The 18468-nt window shown below is 44.7% G+C and overlaps 1 protein-coding gene across 4 annotated transcripts in view; it reads left to right on the top strand.

Annotated features, from left to right (window-relative positions):
- LOC144933133 (uncharacterized) overlaps window positions 1-18468 on the top strand; it is a 47708-nt gene that overhangs the window by 11426 nt on the left and 17814 nt on the right. For 2 of the 4 annotated variants that reach the window (XM_078857716.1, XM_078857715.1), the window contains exons 2-4: window positions 14123-15218; window positions 16729-17251; window positions 18196-18285. In XM_078857716.1, the coding sequence (XP_078713842.1) occupies window positions 14123-15218; window positions 16729-17251; window positions 18196-18285 (1709 nt within the window). Of the gene's footprint in view, window positions 1-3506; window positions 4287-14122; window positions 15219-16728; window positions 17252-18195; window positions 18286-18468 lie in introns of those variants that run through there. The other 2 variants (XM_078857714.1, XM_078857713.1) reach the window with 2 other exon arrangements.

Raw genomic sequence — 18468 nt, 5'->3', positions numbered from 1 at the left:
TTTGCCCTGGAGAGCCAATCGACAAAAACATTTGTATTCATCTTTGGAGACAAAGTACAGAGTTCTGCGTGTACTATATATTTTTACCCATAATGCTCTACAACAACACATCATGCAGCATATTGCTTGTTTCGCTTTAAACGGGGATTCATTGTTTAGATGGAGTGCTCTTGCCAATAACATATGGTAACCCACCAGCATTTGTATAAGCCTGACTGCTCATGTGACCCAGAAGGTCGAAACGAGCGTTTGCTTGCTTATAAAGCAAATCCTGCAGGATAATATATTCTGAAAAACAAGTGGGCAGATTGAATTAAACATACTTTTATTTGCATATGTATGTGCAGGCGCAAAATAGAGTTCTGCTTATATACTTTTTACACATTTGGTATTTTATTTTTATTTTACTTTTATTAATTAAAAAAAAAATTACCTACGTGACTTTACCGAAAAAACCTAAGAATATGATATTAAAAACTTTCCCCATCTCGTGTCATAAACGTATGTTTTTTAAAAATGACGTTTGCGTAGCGACCACTGCCCCCTTGTGTTAGTGTCTAGTTTATGAGTTTCCCCAGCGCACTACTGTGATTGCTACCGAGTAGATTCAGTCAGACTACCCCCGCATTGATCAGGATGACTTAACCGCACATTGCCACTGAGGCACAAAGGCAGCAATGGGCAATCATGGCTCTACTCTACTGATCATTCATACACCTATGTATGCGGAACTTCTTTCGCATCGTACGGAGCTCACTGTGCTAACCGGAGGTACGGGGAAGGGCAACTAAACACAAGAAGCAGTTCGAGAGAAATGGATTTCCAAAACTCGTATTAAACTGGAATACTGTCGTCTCCTTGTCCTACTGATGAATAAAATAATACGGCCACAATTACGACTATATTGAGATGGTGTTCTGCAATAAAGCGATGTGCCTATACACGTGGTACGGTGATGTGAAGTGACATACAAGGCACGATGGGAGCACTGATCCCGTTGTTACAATCGCACCTGTTTGCTTTCTGATATATCACCCTGCGTGTGTATTCTACAGCCCTTTGTCATCAGTCTAATGATGGTTGCAAATCAAGCCACTATGGCACGCACCTGGCCATTGGGCGTTGTAGTCAGGTGGCATATGTGGGGAGGGTTCGTCAGGGCCGCAATTTGAGAAGCACGGCATTATCCTCAACCAATGTTAGCCATACTCTTTGGTTTTTTCGGTAAAGTCACGTAGGTAAAAAATAAAAGAAATGAAAATAACTAAATTTAGATTTTAGTTGTTTTCATTTATTTAATTTAACTTTTTACCTACGTGACTTTACCGAAAAAAAAACAAAGAGTATGAATCAATTGCAGTCACGAAAGCTTCAAATCTAGAATCAATGTTAACCAATTAATTCGCCCCAAGCAATCCTCGCATTGTATCTCATTAGCCGTGCACTGTGTGCCGTGTGGCCATGATTCATGCCCCGACCTGCTGCAGTTGCTCTTCCCACAGGGCTCGTAATAAACACATAGCATGCGACTGAGCCAGCGTGAGCAGTGGTGATGGAACAGGTGCAGTGACCAAAGTGATCAAGGTGTTGTCGCATCACGTGGGGTGGTGGCTATGGTGCTAACCCAAAGCAGTGTCCAATGTTTCTAAGGGTCACAGTGGTGTTGTATGACACAATAACAATAATGCCCCTACTCAGTGTCTAGGTTGTTATTTTTATTACACGCTTTTATTTAACTCACTCTGTCTGTTGTTGTCTTTGTCGTATCCTCAAATCTTGTAACTCAATTTTAACCCACTTCCCAATGTGGTATCGACTGCAAACTTGGTATACTTATGTCATACCGATGACAATACTATATTCTATCAAACAAAAATATTTTTAAACCATCTTTTTTCACATGTTATGTTTCGCCTTGGGTCTAACTAACGTTGGCTGTAAATCACCACGTTATGGCAAGCTTCGGGGCCACTTCCTGGAGTCGTGGAGTGCTACCATTTCTTGTACGGTACGTTTCATTAAATCGTGTTTTTAAAAAAGCATTTTTAAATATTACTTATTTTCAGGAGTCATGTACCGCACTGGGATGTATGGCCAATTCCGTTGATGGGTGTTTGGGATGAAGGTGGAATCGGGTGTGCTCAGAGAAAACCCACGCTTATAACGGGTTATCACTCAAAGTTCTTCACAGATAGGTTCAAGATTGTATTGCGGTATGATAATCGAGCTAGCTCGCAGCCCAAACCTACAATTTTTGATTCTCCCAGGTAGTCTCCCATAAATGTACTTACCAGGCTCAACCCCATTTTAGGTTCTGAAATATGACATCGAGGTTGTACAAAGTTATTTGTGTCGCAATTTTTTTTTCTGGGAAGCAAATGGTTTATTGAGCTACTGTATTTTCAATCATAGGAACATCTACCTAACCCCGAGCTGCACCTCTATGGTTTCGTGAAAGAAAATTAGTTCAGCTCTTAGTGACACTTTATATCTTGGCGAGAGGGCATGACTGGCAGAGAATGATACATCTTGGGTTACGACAGGAGTACATCGCTTCTCTAATGACACTGGGCTGAGTTCACTTCTCTACAAATTGCTCATCCCAACTCCAGATGGCGTAGACGGCCACTGGAATCCATCCGCCTTGATTAAAACGGAGGTTGATGTCGTCGGCAGGTTGACTTCATGCGGGAGGTGGCCGGGTTGTTCAGCAGAGGCGGGAGCACTGCGCTGACACTGATTAGAACCTCGGTTTACCTGCAGCCGTCTGTGATTAAACCGGGTTTTCCAGTGCAGTGAGTTGATGGTTTCAGTTCAGTCACCCATGACTACAACTCCAAAAAAAAAAATCTGCACGTTAACATTTATTTACTACTTAATTGGGCTAAATTCCAGCTCTGGTAATCCAAATGATCGTTTTGACCGCAATGTGAAGAGCTTTTCCTGTCCCTAGCAGCGTGGGTGGTAGAGTGCTGATCCATGCTCCTTACTGCGTGGACCCGAAAGCACTTTGAATTATTTCAGAAGTACTGTACTGTAGCTCTGTAATATCTGCTTCCGTGAGCCGTTCTCTGACACGTTGGCTCTTTTGCACTGCCGTGTGAGAAGTGGATCCTTAATCGCAAATAAGAACGTTGGAGTGAACCGTGTTCGTAATAGCGCACGTAGCGAACAAAAAAAAAACCCCCCGCGCTAAATAACCACGCAATGCAAGAAACGGGAGCAAAACGAAATTAGAAATCAACCCAACAATGGCGTGAGTGAGTGGCCTCGAGGTGATTCAGGGCCACGGTCGTGTTAACAAGACAGCCGTGACCTCACCTGGTTTGACGGTCAAGGTGACAGAGAGGGCCCTTTGATGTTGCTGCTGTTGTTGTACACGTACCTGTCCCCTTGCGTTAGGTGGGGTGGGAGGTAGCCACGGTCGACTGCACCTCCCGACCCTCCCACTCTACCCACGCCTCCCGTACCACCTCCCCCCCTCCACTCCACTCCAACATCCACACACCGCAGTCGCCACGGTAACTTGGGGGACATTTGCGAGTGCGTCGCACGGGGGAGACGGCGGTGGGTACAAAGGTTACAATTCCTGAAAACGTTGGCGCGATCGACAGCCCTCGATTGAGTGATGGATTCGAGTGGCGTGGGGGGGGGTGGTTGCGGGTGGGTGGTATCAGTGATGGCGAGCTGACGTGGAAAGCCATCTGACGGCGAGATAACGAAACGGACATCGAGTTTTCACGGCTCCAAATCAGCTGTTGCTGCTGCTGCTGCTGTTCCTGGCCGTACGCGCTCGTCCGTGGGTGGCTGGCAGGGGAAGACCTCGGCAGAGGCGGGGAGCCCACGGGGTGGTCGCGTTGGCCACGGGGAATTGAGAAAGAGAGGGCCCTCTACCCCCCCCCCCCCCCGTGGGGTGACCGCCTCCGGTCGCGAAATGTTCGCGGTCAAGGCGGTGGTGTCGCAAAGCCACGGCTCTCTGGGAGGAGAGGGGCAGCAGCAGCAGCAGCAGGCGGTCGTGCGGGTGTACGTGAACTCTGAATGTCGGGGTGTTGGCAACGGGGATGGACACGTCAAAGAGCAGCGGGGACCAGAGATGTGGTTCTGTTTGGTCGGCACGGGATCATCGCCTGCGGGGTCTGCGTCGGAATCGTGGTCACCCACCACCACCACCCCTACGGCAGAGAGGTGGAGCAGGCAGCAGGGAGAGGGGAAGGTGGATTCTGTTGTTAAGCTGCTTGTGCTGAGCGTACCACCATCATCACCATCACCACCATCATCATCATCAGGTCAGTGAGTGAGCGCGGACGCCTGTTACTGAAAGTGAAGCGAATAGCTGAGTGGGCATGAGCTGGTAAGATTAATAAAAAGGTAGTTTATCTTCTTGGTTCTTTCGGTAAAGTCAAGTAGAAGGGAAACAATAAAATAATAAAAATAAAACATAATAAAATAATTCTCACGACGTTTCGGCCACAACGCAAGCAGCCGTCCTCAGGTGAAGAGACAGGTCTGTCGAGAAGACAGCTGTTTTATTATTTCCCTTCTACGTGACTTTACCGAAAGAACCAAGAAGATTAATCCCTGCAGTCACGAAAGCTTTAAATCGAAAGGTAGTTTATTTTGTATATTTTAAGTGGTTTATTTACCTGCCCTATACATTGCACTCCCGTTGTGTTTTTGTATTGTTTGTTGTAACGTACTGACCTGTCCCGACTGGACATGTGTGCAAAAGAGCTTTACATATAATCGGATTCCTCCAGTATAAGTAAATATTCTCATTGTGTTTCTGGTTCAGTGGATTGCGACGTTTAGTCACCCACACCACTTTCACGTTCGGCGAAGTTTTGCTGTAAAAATGCACGAAAAAATGCCCCCCCCCTCCTCTTGAAAATTGTATTCACTCCATAATAAGCCACGGAAAGTAATGATACACGTCAATACGCGCGGCTTGTTTACCATACGTGGGAGTGTTGTTGCTGTGTGTTGTTGTTGTTGTTGATGTTGCCTTGCGCAGCTGCCTGAATTCGCATCCGTCCGGTTGGACTTTAACTTCTGTTCGAGATGCGTGGGGAATGGTTGATGTGTGAGAGTTGGTTGTTTGAAAAATTGCTTGTGGTGTATTTTTTGGTTTCATGACATTCGGGTAGAGTTTTTTTTTTAATATTGCGATGCTTTGCGAACTTTTGTTGTCCTGGAAATACATCGAACACATTATTGTTATTATGACGGTGACGATGTGATATTATTGTACCAGTGCTTAATAACAGTACATGTGGCATATCTCGGTGGGTGTGTTATCAACAGGATGTCTGTCAACGTGACCCTCGTGCACGGAGGTTATAACCTTCGTGTGATTCTTATGTTTACAAGCTGGTACAGACCACACCAAGCCCAGAGATGTTTCTGCGTGATAACAGCCGAGTCGCAATGGCAAAATAACAAAGATACTTATTTTTAGAGCCTTTTATTTCCTTTACATTTCTCAAAAATGCATTCTTATTTTAAGACCCCACGCAAAAAAAAACATTTTTTGTAAGTGTTCTCACAGAAGAGTGTCTGTGACAATATAATTTCTCGTTAGTATGTACTTTATGCTAAACTTCTTTCGCACAGTACGTAGCCAATCGTGCTAATCGGAGGTGCTGGGGGGGGGCAGCAAACTCAACACAAAAAGCATGAATTCTGTTTCAGGTCACACCGCATGATGTCCGAAATAGTACCGCATTAACAGCACCCATATCTATCTGCGTAACGTGAGATGACGGTGGTGACCACTGGCAGGCCACGATACATTTGATTAAATTAAAGAAATTCCACTTAAGTACGGATCATCATGTTTCCATGCAAAGCCCCAGGGGTGTACAGTTGTGTACACGATAGCAGCGAGACGGGATTAATGTGAAGCACAGTGGTTTTGGACCACGAGCATTTGGCTTGAATGTCACAGTTGTGAGCACAAGACCAGAACCGACATGGGCAAAACGTGGACCTCATGGCGGGACAACGGGGTCCCAGGTAAACGGAAGTCAAAATCGTAATTTTGTTTCTGTTGTCATGTCATCCAAGCACAGCAGCGAGGACGAATGCGCAGAAGAAACACAACTTTGATCAGCGCATCGTGTAGAGCTCGTCGAGAGGAATAGATTGCCGCATCGTTCGCCTTCAAAAGACATACAATGACGTCGCAACGCAGTTTGTGCGAGAGCCGGGGGCTGATGGGGACCCCGGGTCCCGCCATAAGGTTCACATTATAAATTGTCCTCAAGCTGGCCTCAAAGTCACCGCTTGACATTGTTGATCAATTAAAATCAGTCTCGTTAGCAGCAGTCATGGCCAATAGAGAGCTGGATCCTGCGATGTCGTAAGCCTCCTCGACCTGCGCTAGAAGATTCTATCGATCCATCTGCCCAGTGGCCCTGCACTTGGGTGGATTCTCTCTCCTGGTTGTCCCTCTGCTAGTATTTAAGTTTTTACGCAAATATGTGTCTCTGCATTCATATACAAAGCTCATAATGTAGTTATTTGAACATGTTGCGTGTGTTATGTCAGAAACAATTGAATAGACACATTCTTGTTAAGGTATGAATGTTTTGTTTGACTGCAGCTGTTTTATCCACATTTACATTTTTATTTTCGCAAATTATATTATTTGTATCGTACTTGCTTCTTCCGTATATCACGTAACATATGTGTGCAAATATATAAAGGTGCTGGATGTATGTGACGAAGCGATCCGTTTGTACAGCCTCTGATCACCGTACAAGTATCGTGGCTGTGAAACCTCCTGGAGACAGCACTACCATAGCCTGAACGGACCCGTGCAATGTACAGACCGCAAACGTTGTTGTGGCTAGGTGAGCGAACATACATCGAGACTCCCAAGTTTTATTTCGAAACAGGAACATAGGCATGATACCAGCTTCAAAAAACAGAAATGCCAAGCCCACGTACCGTGAAAGCTGCAAGAAGATGAGAATTACAAATGAGCATCTCAGATGTCTAGGCGATATCCATGGAAACGATAGCACTCTAATAAAAGAATAATAAGAGGCTCAGTGAGGTCTAGATTAGAGTCGACACAACAATGTGATCATGCATTGGCAGTGGTGTATAATCACACACGCCAAAAACTCAACAAATGAATCAGTAAACAGTACCTTCCAGAGGAAAACCAATATATTATGGATGGCTTTTAGGACCACTGCCCAAAATAAAATACAATTCTATAATAGGTGATGTTTTGCGCATAAATATTTTTTTCCTCTTTAGGACAGTACCTCTTGATGAACGTGTTGAGTTTTTGTAGATTAGATTCAGCCTGAAATGAGAACAAACATTTTTGTTCGAAGTCACCCCCGTTGGTGAGATAAGCGTTTTGTTTTACAAACAATAGTCAGCGTGCTGACCCCAGCTCCAGTGTTGTGTTGTGCCCTTTACAGGATCACATGATCGAGTCAGCAAGTGCACGGCTAACGTTTGCGCATTACAAGCAGGGCTAAATGTTAACTTTACAGAATGTTGTTGCTTTTGTGATACTGTAAGGGTAATAGTGATAATTACCGTACTCTGAACACACACTATTTCAACAATAACAGCTCGTACATTTCCAAACAGCAATAATGACAATTACTGCAGCAATTAATGTTTTTTTTTACAAAGTCAATAACATTATTTTATTACGGAAATTATGTAAATACGATATGTCACATTTATCGTTATTTTGAATACATATTTCCATAATAGCACATTCTGAAATACAGACCAATGTAAATAATTGACTCTTGCGAGTATGTCCACGACCGAGATTGAGGGATGAAATCAGCTGGTGTTCAGGTGCTAGATGGATTGTTACATGCAAGACTGAGCGGTGGTGGTGGTGGTGGTTTAATGAGGCTTTCATTCAGCAGTGGATAGATCGTAGCTGTACCAACTAATCCTGACGTGGCCATAACCAGTGATATACTTCCGTGATAGATTAAACAGTAGTGACAGGAATTTCGATTTAAAGCTTTCGTGACTGCAGGGATTCATCTTCTTGGTTCTTTCGGTAAAGTCTTTACCGAAAGAACCAAGAAGAGTAGTGACAGGAATTAGAGTGTGGAGCCAAGCGGGACATTTCATGCGCACGTATTCATTTCACCGACTTAGCCAATGAGGTTATGCAGTATCTATTGGGGAATGCCTTCCACAAATCGCCTACAGCCAAATGATCTTGCATATGCTCGATCTCGTCAGATTTGGAGCCAGGCGGGGTTAATCCTGGAAAGCACTTGGATCGGCTACCACCATGACTTGCCAGGTGTTGCAGGAGATGATAGCGTTGAGTGTCACCAGATCGTATACGTGTGGTGGGTTTCTTTCGCTTAATTCTAGATTTGAAGGTTGTTCTCTTTTAGCCCCGTTCCCGAGGACCATCATCCTGGCTGCCACATTCAGACAAGCCCCTCCCCCCCTCAACTCTAGGATCACCTTTACCTCCTGGCTCCACCCACACCCCAACCCACCCCCATCCTACACCTCGTCCTCCCTCCACCATCCGTTGCACCCGTCTAGGATCACCTTCACCCACCTGGCTTCACCCACACCCCAATACCTTCCCACCCTGCACCCGTCCTCCTTGGCTCCCTCCCCCCTCCTCTTACCCTATATAATAATGTCCCGTCACAAATACCTCTCACTACAGACATTTTGATGTGCCTTTTTACACCTGACGAAGGAAGCTTGTGTTGCCTCCGAAACGTCGTGATTTATTATTTTAGTTCTATTATTATTTATTTTATTGTATTTTTATTTCGCTTCTTCAGTTTCTTCCCACATGCCACTCATTAAAGGTATTGGCCAACGCGTGCACGTATGTATGTTGAACTTCTTTCGCACCGTACGTAGCCAACCGTGCTAATGCCAATGCTGGGCCCTAGTGAGGTTTTCCTAGTTAAATACTTGGCATTACGGTATTATTAAATTCTCCAGTGCCCAAAACAGGTCCCATAGCTTGCTGTGGTGTAAACACAAGGCTGTTATGTGTTTCAAACTTTAACTATTTGCATGTGTTTGGCACGGGTGTGGGAGGGGGGGGAAAGGAGGCATAATTTAACACATAAGTGTATTTTAAAACGATAACAAATATGAAAGAATGTGGTTTTCGGTGGTTTCCCAAATACAGTAATACTGTGCTGTACTGCACTTTCAATTCTTACAACTGTGTTGTGACGTTTGGCTTATAAAGAAATGCTTTATGTTTTGCTGTGCCCGAGAGAAGTCAACTTAAATAATGGCACACGGGGACTTGTGCTGATATGCGTGTGGGACATGACGATGTCAACTTGAGCATGTGGGTTAGGAGTTATTGGATGTGCAGTGACATGTGTCTGGGATGTGTGATACCACATGATTTAGTCAAGCAGCAATATACGATACTATACATTCTGTGAGCATTGATATATAATTTAGGGTGATATTGGCACGTAACATTTTATATTGATTGAGAACGTAAATACAACTTCATCAGTGGGATGCGCATCACGGGGACATGTTAGTTGAGAGTATGTGTACATATATAATGCGAAATGTATTTACTCTTTACGACAAGAGACAGTTATAATGGGAGCAGAGCGAGTGTATGTCGCCTGGACTTGAACAGGGGTAGGGGAGTCGAGATCGCGGATGGCTCGGAAGAGGGAGTTCCAAACTACGAGGGAATTGAGGAGGAAGAGTGACCTCCCATAGAGTGAAGGTCGATTGGACGTTTCAAAAGAAAGCATTGCTTGCTTTTGTGGATAGCAACTGAAGGGATGTAGAGCAATATGTAGCCAACCGTGCTAATATGAGGTGCGGGAGAATGACAACAAACTAAACACAAGCAGCAGTTCTAAAGAAATTAAGTTTCATATTCTTGGTTCTTTCGGTAAAGTCACGTAGAAGGGAAATAATAAAATAATATAAATATAAAACAATACAAATTCTCACGACGTTTCGACTGCAACACAAGCAATCATCATCAGGTGTGAAATCAACAGCAAGAAAATATTTTTTTCTTGTTTTACATTTTTCTTATTTTATTATTTCCCTTCTACGTGACTTTACCGAAAGAACCAAGAATATGAATCCCTGCAGTCACGAAAGCTTTAAATCAAAATTAGGTTTCAGTCTAGTTTTAAAGTGCATATCTCCAGTGGTTTCCTAAAATCGGAAGGAAGAGCGTTCCAGACGGCCACAGAAGCACATCTGAGCATGCCCGATGCTTGTAAAGGCAAGCCCATGGAGGATCCTTAAGATGGTGAGGGCAGTTAAATTGTGAGTGAGTTTTGCTATGGTCTCATTTATGAGTAGTCTAGCCCAAGTATTTTGGACCATCTGAAGTTTGGAGCTGAGTGATGTGGGTAGACCATAGAGGTGAGAGTTGCAGTTGTCAAGTATAAATAGGATGAGCGTATCAGCAGCAGCTGGGGCAAGGAAGTGCTAGATGCAGAAGGTGTATTGTCGATGGGGGAAGAAGGTCATGCATAGGTGAGAGATGTGGGTATTGAACGAGAGCTTGGCAGCATTTGACAATCCAAGGTTCTACACATTCTCAGCCTGTGTAATCTCCCGAGTTTAGGAGGTGCACGATCAAAGTTGAGTCTTTACTGAAGTGGACTTTTTGTTGATAGCAAAGACTTCAATTTATGCAATGTTTAGGGACAGAAATTTAGGATTAATCCAGGGTGAGAGTGCATTGAGGGCTTTATCCATGGCTGAGCTCCGAAAAATGTAGTTCCAGGGGAGGGAAGGAGCGGAGGTGGGGGGGGGGCACGTTGAGTGGGGGTATGGTGGTTTCGGGGTTAAGGGGGGCCCAGGAAATTTTCCATGATACATTTAGCGATGGTGACCGAATAAGTGGTGTCAAGGGTGGATTTTGCAGCAGTCCGACACCAAAATGCCATAGGTAGGCTTTCGCAACCAATATGATTAATAATTAGTTTATTTTGGGTTAAATCGTATATTATTGCATGATACCTACATGATCTAATCTTTGTATATGATCTCACCACAAAGAAACGTATCATGAAGCACCAAAATTATTATTTCATAGACCTTTTCACAATATGCTGAGTTTGATGCTCAATGTGTGGTTCAATGTTTTGTTATTTTGTCTACTTGTGAAGAGTAGCTGTGCTTTAGGTTAGCGTGATCACTTATCACATGCTATTCAAAGCATGGAAAAAATACCTTCTTGGAACAACTTCAAGAGACGAGGGAGACCCAAGCAATACAATAATTCAGGCAACATGTTTTTATGGTGACAATTGAATACTGTAAAAAACACCGGTGGTTTGGTGCAAGCCAAGGGAGGGTAAAAACATATGACTAGGCAGTGATCGTGCTAGGGATAGGGAAACCAAGCAAAAAATTTGGTTCCCAACCAGCTCAGGAGGCCTCTGATGAATGAAAACTATCGGCGTGCATCACATATCAGCTACATTTGGGACTGGAGTTGTCAGCAAGGTGCAATTGGTGAGGTCCTGGTTGTTGTTGTTGGGAATAAAACGTGTAAACTCCCTTGCAGTTTGTGCGATGTCTCTGCGAACATTTGGTGGCAGAATGTTCATCGGTAATACGGAGACAGGGAATCGGTGGTCAGTTTCAGAGTTTTGATGCGCATTGTCTGATTTCATTGCACATCTAGCAGTTGTGTGTATGCGTTCGCGGACCAGGCTTGGATCACAGTACTCTGCCACTGAGTAGATCGGTGATAGTGCAGCAGTTCGCAGAACAATTTCTAAATAAGGGAAATTCTTGTTTCGCTAATTTCACAGATCTTTTAGATTTGAAGCTTTCGTGACTGCAGTAATCTGAAGGTAAAGCTTCTGTCCAAGATAACCCCTTAGATTTATTGGAGTAGCGTCATAGGACACTCGGCTCCCACACAATGTCACAGAGATGGTGCGTAAATGTAACCACTTGCAATGCAGTGTTTTTTATTTAAACTTTCAAATGTGGTTTGGGCAATCCAATGTTCGTGTGTGCGTTCAATAAACGGGTTTTTCCAGCTTGCCGTGTTCTATCGAGTGGAGGGAAATCATCCCGTCACTTGGAGGCCCAAAACAGATTAGCTCGTTTGTCATACTTACTGGCAAGTTTCGGTTTGGAATCTCTTAGCAAATGATACATATAAATGTTTTGATTAAATAGCTGGAAACTGGAAGTTGTTATGAACAGATCAAGTTGGTTATGTAAAAATAAAATAGGTGAGATCGTTGGAATGTAGCTTATCTTTATAACCCAAACTGTTGGCCCGCAAGAAAATGAGCACAGCCAACACACTTACTTCCTGCACACAGTGTGCACCAGGAAGCAAACTGCATTGTTCAGAAATCCACGTTTATTTTGTGCACTTGTTTTCACGATTGTTTCGCAGTGCCACATCACTTGTGATTTTGAGTACACCCAGCAATGGGTTGACAAAGGGCTGTAAGAAAAGACATTCAGCGTTGTTAATTAAATAGGAATACTCAATTATGACCACATTTATTTCACCAGATTGGCACCCACGGAGACAACACGTGGCGTTACAGTGCATTACATAGCTACAGAGAGGGAGACGGACAAAAATACACGCGTGTCAAGAAACACATGAACATTTTAGACATTGTGTAGGATGTGCAGATAAGTAACTGTGCTTGGGCAGGACCTATTGCGATAAGGGAAGATAGCAGATGGTCTAGACTGTATGCATGTATGTTGAACTTCTTTTGCACCGTACGTAGTCAACCGTGCTAATTGGAGACTGACGACGGAATGTCAGCCAAAAGAGGGAACGCCGGCACCCAAGAGTATGAGCACCACGGGAAGAGACCAGTTCATATTTATGAGCGAGGTGAATTGGGGGGGAACGGCATTGGCATGGGGAGGCGTTCATCCAGCAGTAGATAGGCAATGTTGATAACAATGATGGTTTATGGTGATGAGAAGACGTTAAATGAGTAATTTTAAAGTAAAATCTTGATTGGTTTCATATTTTCCCATGTCTATGCTTTTTTATTTACAAGAATACTCATGAAATCACCTGGTCGCTATGTTTTTTGAGTTAGCGTTATCACTTAAGTTATCACTTATCACATTTATTGTTAAGCCCTTACAGTGCTATGTTTACATCTCTGACTGTGCTGCCCCTGGTAACGATAATTTGCATGTATCACCATGTCCTTGCTCTCTCATGCCACATTTACCATCTGTTCTGGTCTTCCCAGGATCATCCTGTGTTTTTTCGTAGTTGTCCTGGGAAATGTGTTGGTCTTGCTGGGATATAAAGTTCCAGTTTTTGTCAATTTTGCTATAATACACCACAAAAGATAATGCATTCAAACATAGTCCTCACCTTTTCTGGCATTGTGAGATATTATTCTGGCCACCTGACCTTCCACCACCAAGACAGGTGGTAACCATGCCATCTACGGTATATCAACCCACACTGACCAGCGTGGTGAAGTACGGTTAAATAACCCCTTTTGACCTGCATTGCTTATGGAGACTGTCAGTTAGCAGTTGATTGACAAAAGTCTTGTCCAACTACAATGTGTAATTTGTAAACTAACATGAATCGTTCGCACATGGGTGAGTACAGATCTTTCAGCATTGCAATAAAACTGCTGAGTAGCACATGGAGGTTACGTGTGAGTTTAAGTACACTTGTGTGTGTGTTTCCAAGTTGTGTTTAACTTCTGCCCATGCTATTCTGTATTTTCATGTGTGTACACACATGCACACACGTGTGTTTCCATTTTATTAATGTCTGCGTTGCGTTTGGGCGTATGATAGAGGGATCGGTAGTTTTTCCCGCATTGCTGTATGAGCCCAGCCACCTGAGTTCAATTTCTGGCCATGGCTCACATCACTGGCACTTTCTGAAATTTTCCTGGGCCTCCCTGAGGTCGATTCAGTCTTAAATAGCGACCTGATACACTGTGCAACCATCAGCAAGGGTGAAACAACTGCAACTGGCCAAATCCACCACCTCATACGCTGTGCTAGCCGTAATAGATGTTCACTAACAGCACTTGCCCCAAAAGTCTGTTGTCTCTGTTGTTGTTATATGTGTTTTACCTACTGCCTTGCCTGTCTGTTCTGCTGTTCCTTCCATCCCCAGACCATCACCAGCAGCACAGCCCCGTTCGGCTGGAGGCCAGGTCCGGCAAAAGCTTCACTGCAGTGGACACCCACTCACCGGCGTTCACAAGAGAGCACAGCACCCCTGCAAAAATCTCGCAGTTGTCCCCCGGACTTAGTTCTGACAAGAAAATCGATGACAGTCTTGAGACCATCACCCCTGGAGACATGCGGCTTAGCTCCGAGGCTCCTCTCACACACAAAGGGCCAACGTCGTCTGCTCGCCCGCTCAGGTCCAGCTATGCCACGACCGCTCCGTCAGCTACTGCCAATGACACCTCCACGTGGAAGCATCCCGACGACAGGACAGCTCACACGGGGCGCGACTTCGTGACGATAGGAGGTGTCACTCCGGTGGGCAGTCGCGCTTTAAACGGCTATGGAGCACCGCCGGGGCGAGGATCAAGTGTGAACACATCGGCTGTGACTAAGGGCCACAGGGAAAGTTTGGCCACGAGCGCCGTGGACAAGGGACACAAATGGAATCGACAAGCTCATTCGCCGAGATCGGAATCTCCAATGGCCGGTGTCACGGCACTTACTGGGCAAAGCAAATCCAACGGCGCTATCCCAAATATCGCCGGACCACAGCAAACACAACCGAGGTCTGTGAAATTGAAATATGCCGACAACAAGCACGTGGATATGCTTCATGCAGAGCCTCCTAGCTTGGTTGGCTGCAACTCTGGCCTGAAGTCCGGCAAATGCTTAGTGACATCGAAAAGCTTGGATGACCGCAGTTGCAGCACAGCGGGTTTAGCTCGAAGTCTCAACAAAATGGGCAGCGCCAATGCTGGTGATGCCTGCACAGTGGACAGCATTCATAGGCTAGCTCCTGAGGGCACTAAAGGATTAAGGAGTAAACCACCAGCTGCATTTGGATCATCATCCTCATCGGCGTCAGCAGCAGCAGCAACAGCAGCTTCAAAAGGGCCGGAGAGCACAACAGTGGTGAAGGGACGTGGGTCGGTGATTTATGCAGGGCGCCTATCGCAGCAAAGCCTCACGAAGAGGGTCAATGTGAGGGCACTCGTGGGCAAGATAGAAGAGGACCTCAAGCGCCACTCTACTTCTGAGTGAGTGCGGCGTGGCACAGTTTTCTCTCTGTTAGGCCCGGGCAGCCTCTCAATGGGTCTGACAACTCCCCCCGGTTACAGTCACTGAGGAGCTGCACTGAAAATGTTTTTTAAAAAACCTCGCATGCTGAGAACAATCACTGCATTATAGTAGTTGGAACACCATGTTGTGAACCCAACCACTAAGAATTTCCACCTGTGCTGGTTTTTCCAGTATTGTCCTCTCTTTAATGTAGATGTCCTGGGAAATGTGTACGTTTTCCCAGGATATTAAAAGTCCCAGTTATTGTCATTGGCGTAATGCAGCACTCAAAGCAATGCGTTTACACGTAGCGCTCCCCTCTTCCGGTATTGTGAGATGTTCTTCTTTCCATTGTATCTCCCAATTTTTTGAGCCACAGAGCTGGAAACCTCACCAGTGACTGATTTTAATTCCAGGCCATGTCTAGCGCCGGTGGCGAGTGATATCTAAACCAGTCCCTGGCACCCACCACCTTCACCAACCAGCACTGACCAGAGTGGTGAAGTACGGTCAGACAACCTCCCGTGACTGGCATAAAATGCGGAAGCCATCGTCCCACAGTGAATTGACAAAAGGTTGTAAAATGAAAACATAACATAGAACATACGCAACATATACAAATGCACAGAGAATCATAACGGGTTAAATTTTTTTGCCTGTTTTGAGAGTTTGTGTCTGTTGCTGATGAGCAACTAAACATCTCCTGTTGATACCTGATAGCTCTGTATGTCCGAACTGCACTGTAGCTGTGGTGATACGTTGACCCGGGTCACCCCTTGCAATACAGACGACAAGCCTTATTAGTTTATCGTCTGATGAAATCAAAGGGAATTAACTAATTAATAAATACTGTGTGCAGAGTGATAGGACAACCTTCAAAAGGCCACCTGTGTATGGATGAAATACAGCCATAATCACTCAACTCTGCCAAAGCAGGGGCTTACTGTTCCTTGGTCTTAGGCAACATGTTATATAAGCATGAAATGTAATTACCAACTATTTTTTTAAGCATGAAACTTAACAAAGAACCGTTTAAAACTTAATCCCAACCACCACTTACTGTACCGTGAGTAGAATGTGTGCCAAACACGAATCGGTGAACACAAATACTGTATCGCAGACAAAGCACCACTAAAGGGGAACGCAACAATTTAAAATTTGGGAATTGTAAACCATGGAAGGAAATAACAACCATGTATGAATGCGACCCAAGGTTGATTCCAGACCATGGCTATCATCAGCAGTGAGTGATATCTGAATTGATCCTGAGGCCCTCACTACAGCGTTCAGTGGTGCATTGAGGCCTCTTCATCCAACAGTGGATTGACAAATGGCTGTAAATTATTGTCCTTTCAATTTTACTGCCTTCAATCAATCCAAACTTTGGGTGCTTCTGAAAGTATGGCTGCTATTTAGGTGCTTTAACGCATGCACGAAACAATGCACCTGTGGAAAAAAACTTGCTTGTGTTTGGTCCGTGTCTTTCAGGGTCATTGAAATTCACTCTCTCGACCAGCGCAAGGATCAGCGTAGGCTCTTAGGCCAAGAAAGCACCCACGTGGCAGGATGCGGCACTTCAGTGCCGCACAAAGACAATAGGGCCTGTTTACCGGCATCAGGTGCCAGAGGCTTGGAAAACAAACGGCAAGCCAAGGGCTTTGCGAAGACTTTGCATGACTTTGAGCCAGCAACACAGCACGGGGAACCTCCTGTGGAGGAGTCTGCGGCAGTTGTCCAGAACTATCAAGAGCTGAACAGCGAGCCATTGGACTGGCCTATCTCACCTATGAGTTCAGGTGAGGACCTGGTGGACAGTCCTCTGCTAAGGCCTGTGTATCCAGAGGAAAATGTGGTGGTCAACGATGCAACCGCAGTTGGCAACCTGGGGAGCTCTCAGCTGATGTCACCCTCAGATCAGGAAGAGAGGGAGGATGGAGAGGACTGCTTTGGGTCAGAGGGAGAGAGAAACAGCGCCACTGCACATGACCACGAATCCAAAGATACAGAAAAGGTGACCGGTTACACAAACAAACACTCCATTATTATTTCTACACTGGCACTTACTGCTGGCTACAAACACACACAATAATAATTTACAATCTATGTTCATTCCATTGTTAAATAAGAGCTCATACCTTTTCATCATGCTCATACGTCACCACACTGGTCATTGCAGGTTGGTGAAGGGGGGCAGCTTAGGACCATTAATTCTAGATTTGAAGCTTTCATGACTGCCACCACACTGGTCATTGCAGGTTGGTGAAGGGGGGCAGCTTAGGACCATTAATTCTAGATTTGAAGCTTTCGTGACTGCAAGGATTCATACTCTTAGTTCTTTCGGTAAAGTCACGTAGGTAAAAAATGAAATTAAAATGAATAAAAATAAAACAATAAAAATTACGACGTTTCGGAGGCAACACAAGCTTCCGTGACTTTACCGAAAGAACTAAGAGTATGAAGCTTAGGACCAGTTCAAATATCACTCGCCACTGACATTCACTCTGGCCAGCAATTTAACTCGGTTCGCCAGGCTCATAGTGCAGCATGATAATCGCTGTACCACCCCTCCAACCCAGACACAGTGTACCTATTTACATCCAATTCTTGACTATTCTCATATTGACTTCTAGAAACCATCTTCATATTTTTGATTTAATGAAGAAGTTTTTTTTAGTTCCAGCCAACAATTTTCAAGTTTCATTTATTAGGTATAGCCCTGTGAGCCATTCGGCTCTTGAATCGGGTGCAACCGCAACAAACAAAAAAACAAAAACATGAACAAGAAAACATCTTAAAGTGACTATGTGCAAACAGAAAATCCAAGAAATGACAGCAAAATATTGCAGAAAAAGCACCGTATACCAACACTGTGTTGCTCCCAAAACAAGGAAGTGCTTCTTTCTACAGTGTTAGTACCGTGTTCTCTCCCTTGTATTCCTGCCGCTGTCATTCCAGACGAGCTCGGAGCAGAAGCTTTTCTTCATCGCCACTGAGCTCCTGAACACCGAGCGAAACTACGTGCAACGCCTGCAGCTTCTGGACAAGGTGCAGCATGTGTGAGATCAGTACGGTCGCCACCCATCCTTGGTTGTATAAGGATTGTCCTCTTTTGCGGGCAACTTGCGCGTCCTGGCTTATCGTGTGTGGCGTAACAATGCGCCACATAAGACAATGCATTTAAGTGGTAGTTCTCACCTCTTGTGAGATGTTTTTTTCCCATGGTATGTC

The sequence above is a fragment of the Lampetra fluviatilis genome, chromosome 6, assembly GCF_964198595.1.
Source record: "Lampetra fluviatilis chromosome 6, kcLamFluv1.1, whole genome shotgun sequence".
NCBI classification, from domain to species: Eukaryota; Metazoa; Chordata; class Hyperoartia; order Petromyzontiformes; family Petromyzontidae; genus Lampetra; species Lampetra fluviatilis.
This window is presented reverse-complemented; position numbering and strand designations above follow the sequence as displayed.